Source organism: Gavia stellata, chromosome 15, assembly GCF_030936135.1.
Source record: "Gavia stellata isolate bGavSte3 chromosome 15, bGavSte3.hap2, whole genome shotgun sequence".
Lineage (NCBI taxonomy): Eukaryota > Metazoa > Chordata > Aves > Gaviiformes > Gaviidae > Gavia > Gavia stellata.
The window spans coordinates 8,620,991-8,646,242 of NC_082608.1; the positions used below are offsets into that span (position 1 = coordinate 8,620,991).

Sequence of the window (25,252 nt, forward strand, 5' to 3'; positions counted from 1 at the left end):
GAGTATGAAATGCTGGTCACTCAAGAAGAAAGAGATACACGAAGTGCTGAATTACAGTACCTATCTCATGACCCTCACAAAGCAGATACGCAGAACAGACCTGCTTTGCCATATGATCTGTTTTAATACAGTTCAAAATAAACAGGATGACATTTAGAAAGATGAAACCAAAATTACCATGGGAGTAATTTCAAAAGATACTAGAGAAGACTTTAAATATTAAAAAAACCACAAACTCAAACCACACAGCAACTGCGTTAGTTCCATGTAATATTTAACCACTGAGGGAACAAACTGCAGTTATTGTATTTAATTCTAGATCTGAGCAAAAATAAATGTTTTTAAGATCTTATAAATAGCCAGAAATGCAAGAGAATTTGCCTATTACCACCTTCATGAGACAGCTGCTACAGACTGAAGCAGTCAGCATGCAATAGTTTATCACCACACTGCTTTTGTGTAGTCTTACTCTGCAGCAGGTGAGTGGATTCCTCTCCACTGAGGACTGCACTACATAACATTTATTACAGATCAAGAATCTGCATGGGGGAGCTATTATACTAGCATGCCACTTCATTCTCCATCTGCACACAGTCAACCTTGCCAAAAGAATGAAAGGATTCTGTAAAATGCAATCAGAAAATTACAAGACTGAAGCAGAACTGAAGTTCACAGAAGTGAGTAATTTACCAGTGCAACCAAATTAATCATTGTAGCAATTTGGGGTGTTCTTCAGGGGTTTTGTTTGTGGTTTTGTGTTTTGGTTTTTTTGGTTGTTTGATGGTGGTGGTTTTGTTGACATTTTGGTTTGGTTTTTTTTTTAACAAAAGGTGCTTACTGCGCTAGTAAATAATTTTATATACTTCAAAGACAATGCAGCCTGACTGTTTTTAATATTCTATTTATACCAGTAATAGAACAACATAATTAGGTAAACGTTAAACATTCTTCTTTCTTGCTTGGTGCATGCTTAAAGACATTGCATTTTTTAATGCATGTTTGTGTTTTTACAAACACAGAGTTTTATCCGATTCTTTTAAATTCTGTAAAATTTTGAAATATCTATGTTCCAGCTAGTTTTAAGAAACAGCTTTGGTTTATAAACTAAATGAACGCAAACTGGGTTTCTCTAGTCAAGGGAAAGCACTGTGAATAATCTTTCTGTCCCTGCACCATTCAATTGCAACAACACAAGTCAAAGGAGAGTAAGTGTTAGGTACCAAAAGGTTTTCTGAATAATAAATCTGTTTATACCCATGCACACACACATACCACTTTTAAAAACTTTTTTGGAGTTTATCCAAATACAAGCACTTAAAAAAAACCCACCACCACAAAACAGGAAGAGATTTTTCTTTCTTGAGATACAAAAAAGCTGTTGTTATTAATAGATTTAAATGCTTTTTTCCCCCCTTCAAACAACCCTGAAAATAGACTTCCAGTCACAGTCATTTTAGATTCAAGTAGATTTGGGTATTTAATGACATATTTACATTTGTGGAAGATTCTCACAGATACAGCATCTTTCAGTAAGATTTAACGGTTGTACACAATCAAGTTTCTTAATATTTTAAAATAAACCATACACTAGGTAGGCTGAAGCACAAGGTATCAAGATCTGTGGTGAAGACAAAGCAGAAAAAAGCAAATATACTCAAGACAACTTGTAACAAGTCAAGTGATATCAATACCTCGGAGAAATACAATTTTAAGAGTCTAAAAATTAAGTGGCTTCTAAAGCCAGCAGTAAGAAAAACATTCTACAGTAACAGAAAATCATTAATTTAATTTTTTTTTAATGTACCCTGTCCAAAGCAAGCCTTGGGTCATGAGCACAAAAAAATTAAACAGAAACCACAGCCCAACTGAAATGGATCCAATGTTACGAAAAGGATGAAATGGTTCCCTATACAACCCAAGAGTTCTTCAAGAAACTCAAGGGTCAAAATTAAAGGAACTATTGTTGGAAATATGGAGTAGTTCTGCAAAACCCTCAGTCTCCACAGAATTAGGCTCAACAGGTGAGAAAAGCGTGCGGTGGCTAGAAACATTCCGCTCTTCCTTTCACTACCTGACAATTGACTATTCTCGCTCTTCCTCCCTCCTACTGTCTTCTTCTCATTCATATTTTCAATCATCTCTAGCCATGGTAAATCTAAACAACTAACTCCAATATAAATGTTTAATTGATGCACTAAATTTCAAATAAAAGCATGCTTAAATTTATTTACGTAATTTGATCAGGTATCATGAAATAGAAACTCAGACTATAAATTTTAGGATAACAAATACCTAGGTATCAATTCACTCTTCCTGTGTGTAACAGTCTAAATCTGTGACACATCTTCCTTTATTAGAGATGGACTAATACCTATTTTATTATACTATTAATCAAAGACTCAGGATAGAATCATAGAATCATTTAGGTTGGAAAAGACCTTCAAGATAATCAAGTCCAACGGTAAACCTAACACTGCTAAGTCCACCAAGGATGTAGATCTCCAAGGCAAGTAAAGAATGCTAATGCAAACATCATAGGTAGGATGACAAAGAACAATAACGTAGTATTTCACCTTCAAAATGCAAACGTAGATAGCCTGTTTGCATTTCTAAACGGTTATTATGAAACATATCTCAACACAAGAGTCCTCGGTAAGACAGACCCTGCAGATATTTACATACAAAACCACCAGAATATATTAAAATTACAAGCAGATATGGCCACTTATCTGTCTGGATATTAACCTTTGCCTTGTAACTTGTGAAACTGAATGCTGCTGTCTGTGAACAGTAGCCACTGAATGTGATGTTATTCTTTATTTTCATTATTTTCGCTAGGGTTGAAAGGAGAAAAAGCAATATTCTATATTAGCATTTTTGATGATATAATGTGGCTTTGGTCATTTTTCAATGCACTGTTTCTCTCCATGCATTAAACCTAGTCAGTCAGCTGCCTTCCATTCAAAACAGGAAGTACAGATCAAGTTTCCTGGTTATCCACTTGCATAGTAACAAAAAAACCCCTTAGGAGCTCATGCCACAGAAGGTCTGCAATTTAGTAATATTTTTATTTATTTTTAAATCAATGAAAAGGTACCTTTAAAAAACCACTAGAGTTGTACAGCATGTCATTAGGAGCTGTGTATCCTAGAAAATGCAAGACAGACAGCTGGGAAAACTAACCTTGTCAGCTCTCCCAATGTAAACTGGGAATGTGTATGAATTGGAACCCTTAAAGCAGTACTAGTATTATTGATAAAAACATGACTCACTTTCTTCATACTGTTCTAAAGACAAAAACTTTTAAATTGTTTTTAACTACAGTTTTCAAATTGCAGAGGTAGGAAAAGATAACAAAGTTAATACCACCAAAGAAACTATTTCTGAACTTAGTTGCACAAGGCCACAGCTTATTTTTTTGCAACGACAGAGGTTACGTCTACTCAAGTGCTTTACAAATGTATCCATGCCTTGTACTTGTGTAACAAAACTATTCCTCTCACAGGTGAAACTGTTTAAGGTTTGTTTTTTTCTAGTGCAACAAGGCCTGTGCCATGAACTTCTGCTAGCATGGCTGTACTGGCGAGGAATCACACCTTTTCTTCACACAGATGCACCTGAACAAGTCTTCAGCACAGGCCTAAGCCAGCAGTAAACTATCCAAACTTCTAGAAACTGAAAAGCAATCGTAATATAAGAAAGAGTGCTTCACACAGCAGTGAGAGAGAGAAAAAAGAGCTTCACTGTGATCTCACCAGCACCACTATAAATAAATGGCACATTTACATCTTTCCTTTTTAAAAACAGAAAACCACACACACACATGCAACAGAGAAGATCATATAGTTCCTGTATAAAACAAAATATCAGTACTGACGAGATCTTAAATACAGCGAGCTTCTTGGAAAACAGTTCTAAGTCATCCTTCAGGGTGGTTTGGGGTTTTTTTTTTTTAATACCAGTTAACAACAAATGTAAACCAGCAAACTTTAACATATGGTATACATGAGTAGTAAATGCAAACAACAGCTGGAGGATGTCTGATAAAGCAGTTCTGTTTTTATACCAAGAAGATGATTTCATTTTGGGAATGCAGAACAGTAGTTGCTACTCTTCACCCAGTCAAAAAAGGATTCACAAACCCCAGCTGCAGGCACATGATCCACACTGAAATGGCAAAAACTGGGCGTTTCCAATTGCTCTAGTTACACATCACATGGAACAGCACACCTACTGAAACACCACTCCCCACCCTGCAGTCATCAAATATATTTTTATTTTGCTTGCTGAATCTATCAGTTTGCATCTTTCACTTATAACAGTAATAAGTGGCCAAAGTGAATGCTATGTCAGGCATTATTTGCTTGCAAGTGAAACTGAACTGTATTTTCTTTTTTATTGTTCTAGTACATTTAGTACATTTTTTTATAATGTTTATTACATTAGTAGGTGCATATAGTATCATTCTTCTGCAATGTTAATGGAATCCTTAACTTAAGCCTTAAAGCATAATAAGGAGCTTTTACAAGAAAAACAATGGCTCCTGAGATGTAATATTAGAAAATCAGCCTACTCAACAGTAAAACTCAGAAAACAGCAACCTATGTCTCCTCCACTTTTAGACCACCTCTGTAATTCCTTTCTATGACTGCTACCAGATGCACAACATAGATTCACTTGACTGGAAAAAACCTGAAGTATTTATTCACGCAAAAGGACATTACAGAGAGAGGTCTACAGAAAAGCTGTAGTTTTAATTTGATTAAATCTTCTTCTGAGAAGCAGAAAAAAAAAAATTAAGCAGAATTAAAAAAACAGTATACAACAGTTGGTTTTGATTTTACCTATAAAAAAACTTGCAAAAGCAGTCGGTTACAAGGGAATCCTTGTACTAACTGCTCTGAAGTTTGTTTTTAAACTATGCACTTACTTGTTGAAGAGTAACTACTATCTAATTCTAGACAGTATTTTCCTTTGCGGATGAAAAATAAATTGTCTTATCAAATACCTCCCATCAGATAATTTCAAGTACATTTTTTATGGCTACCTTCTAACATGCATTAATAATTGAATAATGCCCTCAAAAATACTACAGTGACAGCCACAAACACCTGAATTTAGTTGTTTTTAAAAACCTCATTATCACATGAGTCTAGCTGTCTTCATTAGGTCTAAGCACAAGATAGAAAGCCAAACAAATTGAAACAAAACAAAAAGGAAAACAGTGAGGAATTACTGGCAATTGAGTAAGAGTTGGTGACAGTTTTATTCATAATGTCAATTTCACATACGTAGTTTCCCTGTTACAAAGGCTTCAGTCCTGTTCTGCCCTGGAGCAGAGAGACTTATGTCTAAAATGCTTAGTATTCAACAGCCTCTAGTGGTTTCAGTTCGAATAGCAACATGTTGTTGAATCACATTTTAAATTGCTTTTAGGATCCATACCATAAGCAATCTGAAACACCAGAATTCTTACTTATGAAACAGTGATCAACAATACAGTTTATGAATTACAGGAATAATACATAGCGAAGGAGGAGGACAGAGTTTTGCTTTTTTCCATTAGTGCGTAAGTAAATGGGTAAAAAGGCCAGCTATCACAAAGGTTTACAAAACAAATCACACACACATGCACAGAGTGCTGCTATGCAGTAAAAACCAATGCATTAAACCAAATGTATCCACAAGCCCCCAGTGGCTGCCGGGTATGTTGACCAAACCTACACTAGGAAAAAACTTACAGGTGATTCTTTCAAGCTACAAACTCTAGGCAAGTGTCAAAGACTCTGCAAAACAAAATTCTTGCAAATTTGCCACAGGAGAATGTGCACAGGAATAAACGCATGTTGCTCATTTTATCAAGAGTGCTCAACTAAAGGTTTACGAAACAACTCTGAATTTTCAAGTTGTCATCAAGTACAAAATCACCATTTTGTTGCTTTTTCATCTCTCATGTTCTGATAGTTCGTGATCTAAGAAGTGATCAGTAGTATATTATACTCTAGATTCCTAGAAATATATTATATTTCAGATTCCTAGAAGTTTATGCGTATGTTCAGCAGAAGATTTCTCAGTCTTTCACATTCCTTCCAGTTGGGATTGTGAGCTTCCACCACTGTAATGTATTCACACATGCAACTATCTTACACAGTCAGAAGTCTGAAGTCTGATACCACAAAATGAACTTTTATTAGGGCACTTCTTTTAAGTTTTCATTAAAATTACATAGCGAAGTGATAAGAATACCAAGGTCCTTTTTTCGCCTTGAAAACAAAAAGACATTACAGAATGACCTGGAACTGAAGAAAGAGTCATGGTGTAGTCTGATGATTGAAAGTAGCAGCATAGCATCGGGCAAAATTAACTGCTACATGGCATCAAAGAAATAACTGATAGCTTTAATTCACAATAATTAACCTACTGTTGTAAGGAGAAACTTTATTCAATAACATGACTTTTAAAAAAAAACCCAAACACATGGTTTTACAAATCTTTAGAACACTAACAAATTCATTATTCCAAATTTCCTACACTGCATGCAGTAAGCATAAAATATGTTTAATGGAACCAAAAATGCTGCACTGATGTTTGGTAGTTACTTATCTACATTATCCATTCGTTATGCTTCCAGTTGCAAGGAATGGACTAATATAAACAAATGGTTTAAAAGACTAAGAAAGAGACACATAAAGAGATACAAGATCAAAAAAAAAGTCCTAAGGCAAGTCACCCAAAAAATCTCCTTTGAAATCTTCCAGCTTAGGTGTCCTTGTATAAACTTTCCTTTGAAATGGGAAAATAGTACACTAACAAGTTTGAGATACTAAGTAACTCAGTTGTTATCTTCTAACAACTTTTAAGTATCACTCTCAGTTTCTCCTCCTGTTTTAGCAACAAACATGGTTGTAAAGTAATATATTGCTATTCACAGCAAAACTAAATCTTTACATCCCTCTTAAAAATTAGAAAAATCAGATCCAACATTTAAGAGTTTGCATTAGACTTTCTACTGAATTTTACTTCAAAGTGGCAAAATGACTGAAGATGAAATTCCATTCTCCCCTATGACAATAAAGGGCAGCAGAGCAGCAGAAGAAAGAAAAAAGGCTGTATCTCAACACTAAACATCCATTCCCATTACTAGAATTCTCTCCTCAATAATACCACTGAATGCCAGAAAAATCAATTAATAAATACCATTGTTTGAAATAAGCAAAATTTCTCTGTATTAGCTAAACAATGAAAATAATCACTACATTCTGTAACAAACAAGAGAAAAAATTGCAATTAGAAAAGGAAGAAGTACTTACCTGTGGCCTCGAATATCAGACTGATCACAGACTCCTCCTAAAGCAATTCTGTGGAATTCTCGACCTAACGTCTTTGCGATTGATCTTCCAACACTAGTTTTACCAACTCCTGGGGGCCCCACAAAACAAAGAATGGGTCCCTTGAGGTTGTTTTTAAGCTGTCGGACAGCTAAGTACTCCAAAACTCTCTTCTTCAACTTCTCCATAGCATAATGATCATTATCCAAAAGAATTCGAGCTGCACGAATTTCAAGGCGATCTATCAATCATTGACAACAGAAAAGATATCAGCACATTTACCTTTAAAAATGGAAACAATTCATTCTACAATACAATAGAAATAAACACATTCTCAAACATGTTCATCAATGCAATCCCTCTGTCATGCACACATATTTCAGGCAGTATTTTCCTAAAACAAGGTATTATAATTCTCCTTTAATAAGTAAATGACATAAAATAGACAGATCATAGCACCGATAGCAAAATTTAAAAAACCCACCTTTTCACTGTGTCATAGATTGAAATCTGGTTCAAATGAACTTAGTGTCTATTCTATAACAGTGATGCAATGATAAGCCAATTTTTCAGCATTTGCTTTCTCACAGAAATAAGTCTGATCATGTAAGGTCTTCTCAAAAGAAAATTCATCCATATATCTTCATCATCTACTTATGATAAGAGTCTAATAACTATCTTGCAAACAGAGCAAGATCTTATTGGCTTGAAGGGCAGGCTTTACTTGCTATGCAACACAAAGTGATTTGGCCCTGTAAAAAATACCCATGTGATACTAGGACTGGAAAAATTAGTTTTTTGCAATTGCCATAATTTGAGATAAACGGTCAGGCCTCACGGATGGACATTAACTAATGCTTTACACAGAGCAGGAATTTCTGGCACAAAGCAGCTGTCTTCTCCTTTGCTCTACAACATGAAGAGAGCAGGCAGGAAGCAGTGAAGTCTATCAATGCTGCACACACACCCCCTTCAAATTCTATGCATTCCAGATGTAGACCTCTCATACCAGTACGTGTGCATATTTCACATACAGACAATTGTGATTAAAGTCTCATCATCAATCGTGTAAATTTTTGTAATGAACCATTGAACAAAAAATTCATTAATGATCAAAATTTTCTATTGGATTTTCTATTTTTATATTCATGTATATTTTTATTCACTGTAGCTATGGAGTCCAAAGCAATACTCACATCAATGTGAATACAAACTTTGCAACTTTGCTTAAAGTAAAAACTTCAAACTACATGTGACATGGCATAATTTTACAAGATTAAAGAGCAACTTTCACCAAAAAAACCATTCTCCTAGGACATGTGTGTCAACAAATACTTTACTCATTTTGGGATTCTTTGAATAATACCACAAAGATCTGCAAAGATCTGTAGGCAGATCTTTTTTACAATTTAATGATTAAAGAAAATATTTATGAGAAGATTTGTAAACAGCCAAGGCTCTAGTTCAAAATGGCCAAAATTAATCACCATGCATACTAAAAAGGCAAAAGATAGACAGACGTTTCTGCTGGTGTGGTATGTTAAATTTCTTTTTAAAATCAGATTGTTTTAAATGCCATTCAAAAGCCTTATTCTTCAGTAGCTTCTAGAAGGAATTAAAATCCTTTTCTCCAGCAGTACACCTTCTGGCAAGTCATTTTGTCCACTTAATCTACTTGTGTTGGTCAGTAGGAAAAGTCATGTTTGGTTTTCTACTCTTTCCTCACTCTCCATTTTTGCATAATGTTCCCATATTAATAGGATCACTCTCTACTCACAACTTTTGACAACTATGGTACAAAGCTGACATGATACTCAGTTTTTCTATTGTACCTGAAGTTGTAATTATTAAAATTAACTACAATTGTGCTTTTTCATCCTTTTGTTCCTTACCAAACTTGGTTAATGTAAGACATACCAGAACCTTCTTCAGGAAGATTAATGCTACAGAAACGTACAGAAGCTTTTTTTGTCTGACATATAAAAAGTAATTAGACCCTCTTTTCTTCATTATTTTAGATACATGCTAGCACAGATTGCACCTTCATTTTTTTGTGTAGATATTCCTAATACTTTTTAAATTCACATTCTTAGATGTACAACTGAGCTACACAGGCTATTCAGTATTCAGATCTTACTTTAAGCCAGATAGACCATAAGACTTCAGTAACATATTAATGACATTTTTACAATCAGACAATGAGACAAACATTTGCAAGACAGAACAAAGTACATAGTGCTTACATGATGGTTACTTGTCCTACAATGTCTGTGCAAGAGACAATCAACAATAATAGAAGGGTTTACCTTTTGTACTCTTGTTCCATGGCAATTCTACCATCAGTTCCAAGTAATTTCTTGTCAAAGCATATTCCGGCATTGACTGAGGCATCTTCTTTAATCTGGAAATATATGCACAGAATTCATAAGGCTAACCACGAATTAACTGCAAAGTAAGACCCTCCTGCACCACAAGATAGATATTTAGCAAACTTGAGGTCATCAGCATACCCTCTTACTTTCTGACAACCATATCACTAAAAAAGCAAGTCACTACTCCATCAATTAGAAGATTGTCTTTGCATAATAATACATGATTTATAGGATACAAACAGAAATGAAAAAGAGTCAGTTCCCTACACATACACTGCATACACAATGCATGCACTGCTGTATATGCATCCTCACTGAATAAGAGCTTGTTAACCATCATATCACCATGGATAGCACAGTTACGCTCTCACCAAAGAAAAACAGAGGAAAAAAGACTCAATAACTGGCTCAGTTTATTCATTAATTAATAACAACTGTGGTGCTATTTAGCTTTTTTTTTTTGAGATCTTCCCTTCGTAACACAGAGGCTTAAAGCTTACAGTTTAATGCTGTATTAATGTATAAACCGTATCTAGAAGACTTCATATTTCTTTGTCATCACCTCTGATGTTCCAAAAAGATGAAACGATGAAATTTATAAGCAAAAACCAGCACTCTACTGATTTTTAAAAAATCATTTCCAAAACACAACCAACACAAACATATCATCAAATATGAAAAGGTTAATGCAAGATTTGTTTTCAAAAATAAAATAAGAGAAGAAAATGCCATTTGAAAGTCTCCTACCTCTTTATTTCCTTAAGACAAACTTTAAGAGCTTGTTCTGACATACTGGATGTTCTAATCTTTTTTTCTAGTATGACAACATCATCATGATCTTCCTCTTCCTCCTCATCTTCTGTAGTGCTTGGAACGTGATTGATTCTTCTGTTAGGACGAATAGCTACAACCTATGAAATGTAAAACAGAGCCAGAAAATAGTATCAGGTTTTATTTTTTAAATAAGGTGTCTACTTTGGCTTTGAATGGGAACCATGACAAAAACATGCAAGGTGCTGGGAGAGCCTCCTTCATAGAAAAATTCAGAAGATTTTAATCCAATAAATAACTTCACAAAGTGTTATTGGTACTACCTGAAGAAGTTACAGTTCTTATTTTACTGTATGTATTTCCTAAATGCATTTATCATCTACCCTAAACTAGCAGACAACAGAAGACAAGAACAAAACTTCATTAAAAGAGTTATTTGTGATTTTTTGGGCATTGTAGCCCATCATATTAAGCAGAATAGGCCTAATCTTTACAAAATGGGTAAGTCTTCTCTCTTAACTTTTTTCATTTCTTAATTACTTCCTGTTTACTAAACTGCGTAAGTATAGTTAGATGCAACAGAAGTCTAAACTGACCTAGTTTAGCAAGCTACATTTTACAACATACATTCTTTATCTGTATTTCAAAAGCTACCATTCATCTGCAATGCCATTAGTAAAACGTACACCTTTCACTGCACAGGCCAAAATTCAGTGTGTGCATACCATGCAAGTAAACTGGTCATCAAATGACTCTTTAAAGGAAACTGAGCATTTATTCAATGTCAGAAAGTGCTCAGATTAAAATAAATAAATAAATAAATGCAAGCCAGCCCTGGCAGTTTAAAAAGAATATTTTCTCTTTTAGATATCTAAACAGCCAAAGTTGCCAGCTAGGTGTTCCCTGCAGCTCCAGACTGACCACGAAACATTATGGCTATAGATTAAAACTTTGCACAGATTAAAATCATGCATGTTCATTAGCCTGTTCAAAAGTGCATCTTTATACTTATTTAGGATGTTTAAGTATCCCACATTTAAAGGTCCATACCCTTTTATCATCATCCTGTTTGGGCTTTCTTGTTTTCTGAAGCAGCTTCAGGCCTTCAATCTGTCTAACAAGCAATGGTATAGTCATCTTGAACCGTTCTTCCAGCCTAACAGCATCTAAAATCTAAGAGCAAGGAGTTACAAGTAGCCAGCAAGTTCATGCTGATGGATCACCAGTTTGGAAAAGTGGAACACAGAGGGTACTGTTACTGTCTTTTGACCAGAGTTATAGAATAGATGGTTTAGGAAAAAAAGGTAGCAAGAAAAGCAATGAGAATACAGAACACAAAATCTAGCTTCAAGGGTCTGGATACCAAAACTACAAAGCACTCCAAAATAGAAAAAAAAGTCTTTTATCCTGTCTGTTTTTACAGCACCTTAGTATTTCAGTTGCATTTTCTGTGGCAAACATCTATCAGCATTCTAGTTTTCCATTACCGAGCCTCAGGAAAAAGCTAGCCCTCTAAGAAAGTTACAGCATGATCTCCTTGGTTAACCCAGAAAAAAAAAAATCACCTTATGCCTTAAGGTTTTTTTTGTTTGGTCTGGGGTTTTTTGTTTATTTTGTTTGTCTTTTTAAAATTCTAGACACGATTCCATTTTCACATTTAATTAAGTTGATATGTGGAAATGGGTTGAATTTGGCTCTTCTGTATTTCCACAACTTCCACTGGCTGCTCTTTTCTTTAGCACTTCTAGTTAAAAAAAAAAAGACATGGTAAATTTAGTGACTTAGTGTACCTTCCTCCAGCAGGATATTCAGCTACAGTACACACCTTTACTTCAAATTACTGCATTAATTTCTATTTGTTGCGCTTTGAAAGAACCTAACTTACGTTTTTAATTCAAAGTAGAACGTGCAGCACTGGCAGTGGCAAAAGAAAAGGAACAACAAAACTTCTGAACACAGCAAGCAAATACAGAAATCAGACTAGCAATCATCAAGCCATAAGCATCATTTTTCATAGTTATTTTGACATATGATGCAATTTTAACCAGTGTCTCAGTATTTAAAAAACCCCACATTTCCAAGATGTTTTTAAAAAGATTAAAAAAAAAATTATTCTGAAGCTGTTGGCATTAAGAGATGTATAATGATCTGTCAACTGTGATAAGTAATCAAGATTTTAACACAATTTGAAGAAAGATTTATCATCTTTACCATGGGAAGGGAAAGTCCATATTGTATATATTGTTTAATAAAATGAACGGTTTGCAACGCTAGCTAGATTAATTTACCTATTAGGTGAGTTCTGACATATAGATATATAAACACTTTAAACAACAGCATAAAATCTTTTTCCAAGTATTCATGCTCAGTTGTAACACAAATATGTGCCACTGTACAGTCTCAAGTGTAAGCAATTTCAAAATTACCTAAAAGTGATTAACCGTGCTAAAAAAATAGCAAACATATAACTCCCCTTAAAACAGTTTAAGAACATAATACCTGAAGCTTCTCTTGGTTGGATGTACGGATGATAGAAGTCAGTATATCTGGCAAAGCTTCTCTAGGCAGATTGTCCAAAAGACGTCTCAGCTTTGCGACTGCAGGAACGGACATATCCAGCATTTCAACCAACTAGGAACACACAATGAAGAATATTAATGGTTGCTATCTTTCTTTTTAAATTATTTAAGTGAGTATCTGACCTAAAAAGGATTGCATCTTTCAGTATGAAACGTGTCTAGGTACTTTACCAAAAAAACTACTGAAGTAAGTTTAAATAAAAAGTTCACAGAAGAGGCACTAACTCAGCATAGGGCAATCAAAACTTTGGGCTTTCTGCTTGTTCAAAAAGTTAAAAAAATATCATCATTGTTTGCAGCACTTTTTTCAATGCCTACATCTCTTATTTCCCCCACATACACTGATTAAAAACTTTCCCAGTTATCTTAACACTATGATGACTCTTTTTCTATACATCCTTTAAGCTCGAATTCATCATACCTGGGGACATCTGTTTATAATCAAGGCTCTAGAGGGGTTTTTTTTCCCTTTAATAATTTAAAAAACAACCCTCACAAAAACCCAATCTATTGTATACATATAAAAATCCTGGAAAAAAATAATCAAAAGTATTCCTTTCACTAGAGCGTATTTATAGTATTGCTATATATGAAATAACACCAACTTATCATAGCACTAACATAGGCAGTTAGACTCATCCTGCAATGAGCTGTATAGACACCCTGGAACTTGACACAGAAACCTTAAGCTATAACAAAAATATTTGTTTTGTAGCAGAAGTACTGAAACTCTACTAGTCACTGAAAAATATAAGACCTATAGAAAGAGAAGGGCGGATAAGTAACAAAAAACCCTAAATACACGCATAAATACATTGATATATGATACACAGGATTAAAACAATTTACCTGCACTGCATACTTATAGAATTGTTCTGACAACTCTCCAAGTTCCTCCTCAGATTTATCCTGATTAGTAAACTGCTCAAGTCGATCTAACTGTTCAACTTCAGCAACAGGATATGGCTTCTCTTTCAGCAACTGCAGGATCTGGAATCGGCAGAGGCCTGTAACCAGCAATGTATAATGTGGCTTGGGCCAGTTGCTACCAACCACCTGAACAGCCAGGGCAGCAGTGCCAATCCTAAAAACAGATAAAATCTTTGTATTATTTGTCACATTCCACAGAACATTTTTTTGTGCCCCTTATTGAGAAGCAATTGAGCCATAGGTTGCAAGAACCTTGTACCCTATCATGAAAGGCAATCAAATTATAAAATTTCCTTTGTAACACAGATTACAAAAACAAACCCTAAAAACCTGAAAATGAATGAACTAACTGAAAAACTAACTAAGATAATGTAAAACAGTCACCCGACACAGAAACATGTAATTTTTTCATAAATAATTTAATGGATCCTGCTGTGGACAGGAACGCTGACATTTCTGCTTGAACTATACACACTGGAAAATAGAGTGTGTGTAATTTACAGTTCTTCAGTGAAATTGTCAGCTTCATTCTGAACAAACGTTTTAGATCACATGTACCTGTTGAAGCAGATGTAAACCCGAAGTTATTGTCTTGCAAAACCTTACTAACTCCACTGATGTGATAAAGTTTTGAGAGGAAGGGTTACAGCATGTTAGTTTTACCCATGCTTTACCCCACAGAAATACAATCCGTTTTCATTTCATGTGAACTATCATATCACTATCCGTGTTACTTACAGGTGAAAAGTGTTATCGTTAACAACTGCGACAGCCTTAATGCTCCCGGCCTGCGTTCCCTGATCGTGTTTTCTTTTTCCACCTCGCTCTCCTTTTTCAACCTTTTCTTCCAGACGTCAGACAGACAGTCCCCGTCACCATGCCCCCCCCCCCCCCCCCCAACAGACGCTCGTCCGGTGCAGCGAGAAAAGTTTCTCCCAAGGGAGAAGCGTCTCCCAGACGGCGACGGAGCGGAAGACCCTCGCCCCCGCGGCCAGGCCCGCCCCCGCGAGCCCAACGCCCCCGCGGAGGTGACAACATGGCGAGCTCCTCGTCCCGGCCGGGGAGGCCGGGCAGGTCCGGCGCGCTGCCGTACGGCGGCACCTCGGACAAGCGCGCCAGGGCGCGGCCTCCAAGGCCGCGAGGGAGAGCCGGGCCGGGCGGCACCTGTGCAGGGAAGGCAGGTCGTCGCAGTCGGAGGTGGGGTCGCTGGTGTTGGGGATGACGCCGATGATGGTGCTCCTCAGCGAGGTGCCCTTCAGGAGCCGGCTGCGCACCAGCTGCATGTTGCGCGGCGAGTCCACGCTCGTCCGCATGGTCGAGCCAGGCAGCAGGACGCCCTCGTGGGTGAGCAGCAGCGGGAGGCGGCTGGGGATCTGGATGGCGCTGCCCGCCGCCATGGCCGCCCGCTCCGCTTCGCCGCGCACCGCCCACACACCGGCGCGACCGGGCAGCCCCGGCGTGAGGCTCCGCCCCGCTACGGGCGCCCGGAAGGGACACTGCGCGCTGCACGCCGCCTCTGCACCTGCCTCCCGCCGCGCCGCGGGGCGGGGACGGCAGAGGACAGGCCGCCAAGGGCGCGCTGCCCCGGCCTGGCCTTCGCCGAGGGTGACACACGTCCGCCCCGCCTCGCGGAGGGGACCTTCGGCCGCCTGGCCTCGCAGGCTCACGAGCCCTGTACAGCAAAGCAACTCCTACCTTGCTTTTACGCTTTCTCTCGCGGTTTTGGTCACACACGCCCCCCGCCTTTTAAAAGACAAAGGCCGCCGCGGGTCACGGCCTGAGGAGCGCGCTGGGTCCCGGTTCCCCTCAATGGCGCTATGGCTGCCTCAAGCGCCAGGTGTCAGGCTGGCCCTGAGAATGGAGGCAGGCTTTAGTTCAGCTGTAAAAAGGAAAAAGTGCGATAGAGTCTGACGTAGGAGAGGGAGCGTGTAACAAATTTATCATTTGTTAAATGGGATGGTTACGAAGCGAAATCCAGGTTTTGTTTGTTTTTACAAAAATCGGCTCTGCTGCAGTTGTGCTCACGGCCCAGGGCTCAGGACCCTGTTCCTTCAAGCACAGGTTAGTGGAGGTGCTCTTCAAAGTGCTCGGGGCAGCCCTAAACCAAAGGGAGGAAATGCAGGACACAACATCTCTTCTGCAGGGCAGAGGCCCAAAGTCTGAGCCTTCCCCAAGGGCTGGGGAGCAGCAAAGAGCAAAGGACCCACTGGTGCTCCCCAGCCCAAGCAAGGCAGGTTACCTGCGGAGACAAATGCTGTGGGAGTTTTACTGCAGTATAGTTATTTTCAGCAGACGTGGAGGTATCAGCTAAGGTCACAGCTCAGAATGATTGGTAACAGTCCTTTGCCCAGTCCTGCAAAAGCTTGCCCAGGTGAAAGGACTCTGAGCACTCAGGCCCTACGGAGAGGTTAGATAAACAAGCAAGTTTTAGAAACTTTCCTTTTTTTTTTTCCCACTGGTGAAAAGAGGTGTAATATCAAAATTGCATAATGTAATGAGCTACATTAGCCAATCCCTTGTTAATCACTGACTTGCATGGTATGTTTTGAACAAAGGTAATCCTGTACAGAGGGGAAATTTCAGTAGGAACAAACTGACAATTTGAAATGCACAAGTATAGCTACAGTAAAAAACTTGCTTAGTCATGCAGTTTATTAATACCTTAATCTGTTGGCCTACTGGAAAATGTCAAGGTAACAGGATTATGGAAATACTAACAATATACTTAAATGCAAGAAATTATTACAGCTGAGAAAAATATCTCCTAAAGCAGCCATCTCAGGTACCTTAGAAAGAAGCTGGAATTTAATATACTATTCAACATGACATTTAGAAAACATTAATACAAAAGGGCACATAACACAGCAATATGGAAAGTGTTTTGTGAACTTCCTGATGTTAAATATAATTACTCTGTAAACATATGTTCAACACTCACAAATGTTTAAGCGTCTTTAACTGTATCAGTTTGGAATGTGAACACAAACCAAACCTAAAGGTTAAACATTTGCTCGTCACATTTATTAATGAATTTTCTCAGCCTGAGTCTTTTCATTAAAAAGAATCTACCAATCTCATCATGTTTATTCTCTAGGCTACTATTTTTTCCTTGTCTCCGAGATGACTAGTCCCTGTGGTCATTAAAAATAGTTTCTTAATTCTGGAGCTGTATCAAAAAATCTCAGCAAGTGCTTTAAAAAAGCTTTTCCATTTCTGAAGAACTCTTAATATCCAGGGCTATATTTTACTGCACATACTAAGTGCGAAATACAATAGGGCCACATCCTGATTAGGATGTCTAGATGGTACTTGATCCCCCAAATTGTTTTTTGCTTAAATACAACCAGATCACATTTGAGCAGCAGCCTTTTGGAACTTTTTTCTGGACTAGCTGAACATTTATTGGTACATGGAGAAATAGTCTAGCATTAAGTATTGAGAGAATTCTATGTCTCCAACTTAGAGGATTTAAGATCACAAGGGACAATTAGCTGTGCTGGTTTTGGCTGGGATAGGGTTAACTTTCTTCATAGCAGCTAGTATGGGGCTGTGTTTTGGATTGTATGGGGCTGTGTTTTGGATTTGGGCTGGAAACAATGTTGATAAAGCAGGAATGTTTTAGTTACTGCTGAGCAGGGCTCACACAGCACCAAGGCCTTTTCTGCTCCTCACACCACCCCACCAGTGAGTGGGCTGGGGGTGCACAGGAAGTTGGGAGGGGACACAGCCGGGACAGCTGACCACAACTGACCAAAGGGATATTCCATACCATATGACATCATGCTCAGTATATAAAGCTGGGGGAGGAAGAAGGAAGGTGGGGACATTCGGAGTAATGGTGTTTGTCTTCCCGAGCAACCACTACGCGTGATAAGAGCCCTGCTTCCCTGCAGATAGCTGAACACCTGCCTGCCGACGGGAAGTGGTGAATGAATTCCTTCTTTTGCTTTGCTTCTCCGCACGGTGTTTTTTGCTCTACCTATTAAACTGTCTTTATCTCAGCCCACGAGTTTTCTCACTTTTACTCTTCTGATTCTCTCCACCACCCCACCTGGGGGGAGTGAGTGAGCAGCTGTGTGGCGCTTAGTTGCCAGCTGGGCTTAAACCAGCTTAAACATATGGTTTGTCATGGTTTGTCTTCTGTCTCTCTTTGTGTTTCCATTTAATAGTCCCTTCTTACAAAATCAAGCCTGAAGTTTGTAGTCCCGAGTATAGCATCACCTCGCACAGCTTAAATACTAATACTTTGGTATGGATGCAGTACAAACCTGACTGGTGGAGATGGGTATCAACATGGCACAGTACAAGACGGTGAATACTATACCAGATGGTATAGTGCACCTGTGATTCCCACCTAATAAATCTGTGTCCTGCAGAGTCTCCTGCTTCCACTCTCTGAAGCTGGACTGATACAACAACTGGACCTCAGAATTTTCCTTGACTAAAACAGATGGGCACTGCTTTAGATCCCAGTTCAGCAAGGTACAAAACCACCTCCTTCACATTAAGCATGTAAGTAGTCCCATTCATTTCATATCCTTCAAAGACTGAAAGGATAGCAATGCTATTCCTGAGCTTGTTGACAAGATCATAGTAATCATTTTGCAATAATGATCTTCTGCAAGACATATTTCTTAAAAAAAATAAGGCAATTCACAGATGTGTTTATTTTATACCTGTAAAACTCACATAACTTTTTTCTCTCTTCCCCACCTCTGCTCTATTTTTTCGATTTACATGAACATGAGAGAATTCAGTATCTCCAAGAAACAAGGCCAAGGTACCTCACAATGAAGACTTGAGATTAATATGTGTTGTTTAATACAAAGACAGAAAATACAATTATAGCAAATATTATTCTTACAGATGCACAGGAATTTTAAGCCGTTTTGCATTTTGATTGGTTTCTGTGCATCTTTGATGTGCTACAGGTTTTAGAGTTGCTAGATCTTTAACTAGCTCTCATTAATCCCAATGTGATAGATTTATTTTTTACCCACAAGACATCAATTATTACTACTATTTTTTTTTTTAGTCTTTCTATTCCAGATCATAGTTTTATGACCTTGAAGTTCCCCTAATACAAATGCTTTGACTCTGGCTACATAAAAAAAAAAATGAAGGCTTTATTTACACAGAATTAGCCTTTCCTGGAAGCTCATGATGTGAGGGCAGACTGAATTGATCCTGTCTTTTTTAAAGTTAGTAAAAGAGGTTCAAGTAATTTTTGTAACTGCCAATCTACACATACTGAAGATACATTTCTTTCTTGGGGGGTTGTGGTAGAAGTTTCAAACCTGTAAAAAGTTCTATAGAGGTTAATCCCAGCACCTGTTTGAACTTGTTCACAAAACTGAGTTGTAAAATGGTACAGCTTCATAGTGCCTAGTGGGTGGGATATTTTGAATATTTAAAAAAATGTTCTAAAACAAGAACATTCTGTTGTTTCCATTGAATATAAACTAGCCTATTAATGTTTCATCAGCCTCTCTAAACTCAATTATCTTACTTAGGAGAAGATGTGCATACACTTCTCTTCTGTTCTCTCACTGGCACTCCCTAGAGTTCTCAAGCCCTCACTCCACCTTCTGCAGCTATTTTGTAAGACAAGACACTCAATCCGTCATCAGACTTACGCTTTCTCATGCTGGTTCTATTTTATACTTACAGATTGTTTGATGCAATGGTGTTCTTTAGGAACTATTTCTCTGGATCCAGTCTCAACTGCTATGTCTGTAAATGAAAGAGAAAAAGGAGTTTGCTCATTTTCTTTTCAAATTCTGTCTTTAACTGTGTGAAAATTTAAGAGCCTCTCAAACGCATCAACTGATTCCAAAACCAACAAAGCACTTATGTTTAAAGATGCTAGCAAAAGATGCTTTGAACTGATTCAAGCTGTATTTCTACACATCAGTTAATATGTGACATCCAATAAAGAATATGGCAAGACTGGTGTAGTATAAAGGACTTACTGTCAGGATTTTCCAATACATGTGATGATACAGTGTATAGTTTGCAGTCTTCACAGCTAGGAAATTATATGGAGGCATGGTCAATCCCCTGTGCACAAGACAGACTACATAAATTGTCTGTTCATTAGATTATTTTCCTCAATAATATTTTCTCTTCCCCAAACGCTGAATGAACTCTGCTGCTTCCTACCATCTCGGCATGCATCACGAACACCTCAAAAATTTTTAAAATACCCTAACTAGGAAGAAACTTTATGTAAAGCTATTCAAAGGATGTCACACTATAACTGAACTGCATGTTAATTTGTTTTAATGTCTAATTTTTCTACTCTCTGTAAGGTTGCAGTAGAAATTTTAAAATCTGTTTTTTAACGTAGGCTTTGTATTACATATCCCCAATCATTCTTTCTTCACACAAAAGAATCTGTTTTTTCACATCCAGCTTGATGAAAAAGCCAACAGTTGGTTACAGAAACGCAGCACATCGAATACATGCCATGAATTGCTGGCAGCACGTTACTGACTAAAAAAGTGCGAGAACTTCCAGAAATTTCCAAAGCTGTGTGTAGTATTCTCTCATGGCAATTGTAAAATGCACTTCAGTAGTAAGTGCTAACAGACCTCACAAAACCAACTGAACTTAAAAACTTCATCTTTTATTCAAAAGTGGGAGAGAGCTCCAAAAAAAAGGCAAGGGGTGTGTGGGAGGGAAGGTACACAGAAAAAGAAATTCAAACTTACTGTTCAAATTTGAAACTTGAGCTAGAATAGCATGGGGCAGAGAGAGTTCTTGCCTGTCTTACCTAGCCAGACAGGATTTTGACACCAGATGCATACCACAAAAATAATAAGGATTCAGAGGAACTTCTGAAGGACAGGAAATATCCATGGAAAATTAAAGAAATGGCACCAATAGAGCTGTGCTGATTAACTCTCAGATGAGAATACAGCTGTAAGGAATTGGAAGAGAAAGTCATTCAAACTTAGTTTTGCTGCACACAATGTCATACTACCTGGAATATGATTTTTTTTTTTTTTCCCTCTCTTTCATCTGCGTACTGCCAAATCAGCCTTTTTATGGGAACAGCTAGTAAGAGATAAAAATAGGTTTGCTTAGTAGAATGTAACTGAATGGAAGAGCTGAATGGGCCAGGTTTGAGGCTTATATACTTGGTATGGTTTTGTAAGCTTTGCCCTTTTTTTTTAACCTCATAAAGGGTAAAAAATTGGACTTGTAACTAACAAGAGTAAATTTTCTCCTGAAACCAAGAATGTAGCCACCAAAGAAAAGAAACGTGGAAAATAATGGAACTACTGCCACAGTTTATTGAAGTAAATACTCTCCTCAAATTCATATTTGTCGTCCACGTTTTAATGAAGCAACAGTTTGAAGGAGCTGCAGAATTACATTTTTATATTCCTCTTACCAGAGGAAGCATTTTGTTTTCCATAGTTCAAATGAAACTTGCTGACTGCAACCTAAAAATGGTATGTTAATGCTCTGGAGTAATTCTGGGGTTTGACCTTAAAGAAAGTCCACACTCTGTCTGTGGGACAGTCTCCTCAGGCCTGTTTTCAAAATTATTACGTAAACAAAATTGCAGACAAATTTTGGGATGAATATGAGTTTTGCCTTTGCTTCTTAGCAACTACTTAATACTCTACTACGGAAGAACAACTGAACATCTCCGTGGCTCCCAGAACAGCAGCTAAAATACATGCTCTCAGGCTAGGTTTGCTACCTTCTCTTCTAAGATACAAGGAATCAATCTCATACTATTGATACAGGATGCTACTAACTAAATTGTCTTTCTGTATTTTTGCATGTGTGGTCTCTGGAGGAGTTCAGCATAGATTGAGGAACTGTATCTTCCCAAATTGATGGGCCTACCACAAAAGAAGGTGTTTGGCTGTCGTGTAGCTAATTTGCTTTTTCAGCATTAAAATCAAGTTCTCTCTGGCTTTTGCTTCCAGTAATTGGGATAGTGCTTCTTTAACAGGATAGAAGGGAACACCGTTGCAAGTTCCTTGCATGTTGAAAGTGGCAGTTGACTAGGCTGCTGGAGAGCAGGAGGACAGTATAATCCACAGCAAAAAAGCCGAAAGAATGGAAGATGGCAGGCAATAAGGGAAATGATCATCAGGAGAAATAAGCAGAGAGACAGAGTAAATATTAAGTCAAGGATGAAGAGACAATATTAAAGGAGAAACAATAGATAGGAAACAGAAGTGCCTTGTGTTGCACCTCTTACAGGCTGTCAAATTCTGCTGCCGTTTTCTGAGCACCTGCTTATTCCACTGTCTCAGACTGGGGGTATTCAGCCGTTCTGAAGTGTGAATATCACATTTTTACATGTCTATAATAAGACCAGAAATGTTCTCTTTTAACTGATTTAACATTAATCTAAAAACATTTTAATTTATCTTTAATAATAATAAAAAAAGAGATGTGCAACTTTTAATTTTGATGATACCAAAAACTGAGTAAAACACTGTGATTAAAGCAGGATGCTAGAATAAAAAGAAACCATTAATGCTCCATGTCTCTAGTTTCATTTAATGATAAATCTAAAGCAGGCCTCATTGGTTGTGGGGTAGGCTCCTAGAGATCCTGTAAACTTTGGAATCATGTTCCTTTTAAAGACCATGAGAAAAAATGAGATTACAGCTTTCTTAATTGTAACATTATTATTAACGGTTATAATCACAAAGCACCGTTCTACAATCTGGGATTACCTGTGCATTAGGGGACATGTTGTTTTTCATAGGAAGCAGGGAAGTAATGCACAACCTCTATTGCTACCGATGGACAACTTGGTTTGGCTCTTCATGGTAGCAGGACAGAGTAAGGCAGCCTTGACTTTACATGTTCTGCTAGCCTATCCTTGTTTTACTAATGCTTCCAAGCTCACAATCTAATCACATTTTCAAATTCAAGTCACATAACAAAACCATTTTTGAATGCTATTATTTGTACATAGTCCATTTTATTAACTTAATTCAGTGCAGTATCACAGGGATTGCATCAATACTAAAGCATGTTAACTTGATGTTTACGTGAAATTCACTTTGATAAACTACTACTATAGTATTTTCTTGAATTGCAACCTTATTTCAGTATAAAATCTCCTTTACCTTTAGTTATTATTACTCCTTATGCCTCTCTTGCAGTATTTTTATTCAAGTATTACTCCACTCACATTTATTGCCTAGATTTAATTTTACCCCAATTATTTGGTTGCAGAGGTACTGCTGAACAACTTCCAAAGAAGTTTAGCAATCCTTATTTAAGACTTGTTCAGTCCTTCCTTGTATTTTGCCCTGATCTCTTTGGCTCACATTGTATTTTTGCTCTGTCTCCCTCTGTATTTGCGTCTCTTCATTTTGCAACATAATGTACTTTCTATCATATCCGTTCCGACAAGAACTCTGAATAGACTGCCTGGTCTGGATTTAGTCACTCGTCTCTGTTTTCAACAGTTTGATAACACATTAGCTGCACACTGTAGGTCAATCAACTCAAAAATGCTTCCCTACCTGATCCTTTTCAAATCTGCAGGATAATGATTCCCTACATGAAGCATGACCCACTCCGCTTTCAGTTATTCAGCCAAATTTTACCTACATTATTCAATTTTCCGGAGGCAAAAACCTTCAAAAATCAAGTTGAATAGAAAAAAAAAAAAATCAAGTTGAATAGAAGCAGTTACCTATCTCTGGATCAGTGAAATAATCCTTTTCACACTGGTCATCTTTGTTATTGTATCTGCACACAGCCATTTGGCAGAATCTGTGCTACATAAATATGCAGCTCTTCATTACTGGTTTTGGTCACGATACAAACTGAATGGAATAATTAGCCATTATCCATAATTTCATGTTTAAAAATATTTTTAAGCTGCCAAATATTGCAAATATTGTTCCAGCTGTATTGATTTAAAGCCACTAAGTAATCATAGCTGTGTACTCCCTGAGGATATTTAAGGAAATTATATACTAGAACCAATTTCCTCTCTAATGTGGTTGTCTAAATTCAGGTCAGATAGCCACTGACCTCATTGCCTGAAATTCTTAAATCTCCATAGCAGAAACATATCACGTGAACATGGCAACAACACTGCTACTTCATGCTAATTTCTTCAATGCACAAATTAAGTTAGAAACACCTTATTTTTCATAGAAATTATTGTGTTAGCTAAGCACAACAGCATTTACGTTTTTACATTTTTATCTAGTTGGCCCTCTGGTAGAATATTATGATACAGAACATACAAAACATGACAGATATAGGTACATTTATTTTTACCTATTGCCTCTTTGTAGAACTTCTGTGTGTACCAACTTTTTTTCAGTATCTATTATAAAAATTAAAAATGCTTATCAGTGTTCAATTTCTGGGAGTCTTGCAAAAAACTGCTGTAAATGTGGACATGTAAAAAAGAAAGACAGTACCATTAGACATCATAAAATATACATTAAATAGCTGAGAATTTACTGTGATTTACAAATATGAGATTAACCAAGTCACTGTGATATGCATCCATTTTGTAAGCTGGACATACATTGCAGTATTCAGCTTCATGATTAAACATGAAGGGTACAGTACAATACCAGAACTGCACTGAGTAAAAGAGTCTTCATTTAGTTTGCAGCTTCTCTGATAACAGCCAAGACAGCAACTTATGTTACCAAAATTACTTCTATCTATAATTTAACCACCCATTTTGGGATTAATTCTTCAGGCTAGGAAGAAAAAACACAAACCAGTGCCAAAATTGACTACAAATTAATAGAAGCAAAAGCAAGCCTGATTTCCCACACACCTCTGCATACATCTTGAAATTTTACTCCACTTCATTCTCTTCACATTCCTTTATTTTTATGCCCTCTTTTACCAGAGAGGCAAACAATCTCTGTTGATGTATCTAGTCATCTCTGGAAAACATTAATGTTGACATAGTAAAAACATGTAGTGTAGGTTCCTTTTCATATAAGCTATTTTCTCCTAAATTATGGAAACGTAGAACAGGGCAAGAAAGAAGCTGGTTTTTTCAATGTTTATTTATCTCCTATTTAGGAAGGGAGGACCATATTTTCCTGTCAATTGCATTACAGAAAGCCCATTAGGTTCGATTCTGACATGCAAGTATAATGTCAGCAATGTTTTTGTCCTTATCCATTAATTAAATCTAGGGAATTTTAAGTTGCTGTGCGCTTGCACATTCTGGAGTAATCCGTGAGCATAGCTCTAAGGGGTAGCCCAGTGAGAACAGTCTCACTGGGCGCTTTCCGTGGTCTGC

The 25,252-nt window shown here is 37.4% G+C and overlaps 1 protein-coding gene across 2 annotated transcripts in view; it reads right to left on the reverse strand.

The window, feature by feature from the left end:
• Window positions 1-15,377, reverse strand: part of LONP2 (lon peptidase 2, peroxisomal) — a 48,267-nt gene extending 32,890 nt beyond the window's left edge. Inside the window, exons 1-7 of one of the 2 annotated variants that reach the window (XM_059824981.1) lie at window positions 15,145-15,377; window positions 13,900-14,134; window positions 12,971-13,102; window positions 11,522-11,644; window positions 10,448-10,611; window positions 9,635-9,729; window positions 7,311-7,569 (exon numbers count right to left, since the gene is read on the reverse strand). In XM_059824981.1, coding sequence (XP_059680964.1) covers window positions 7,311-7,569; window positions 9,635-9,729; window positions 10,448-10,611; window positions 11,522-11,644; window positions 12,971-13,102; window positions 13,900-14,134; window positions 15,145-15,377 — 1,241 coding nt within the window. The remainder of the gene's footprint in view (window positions 1-7,310; window positions 7,570-9,634; window positions 9,730-10,447; window positions 10,612-11,521; window positions 11,645-12,970; window positions 13,103-13,899; window positions 14,135-15,144) is intronic. The other variant, XM_059824982.1, reaches the window with a different exon arrangement.
• Between the last annotated feature and the right edge of the window lie 9,875 nt (window positions 15,378-25,252).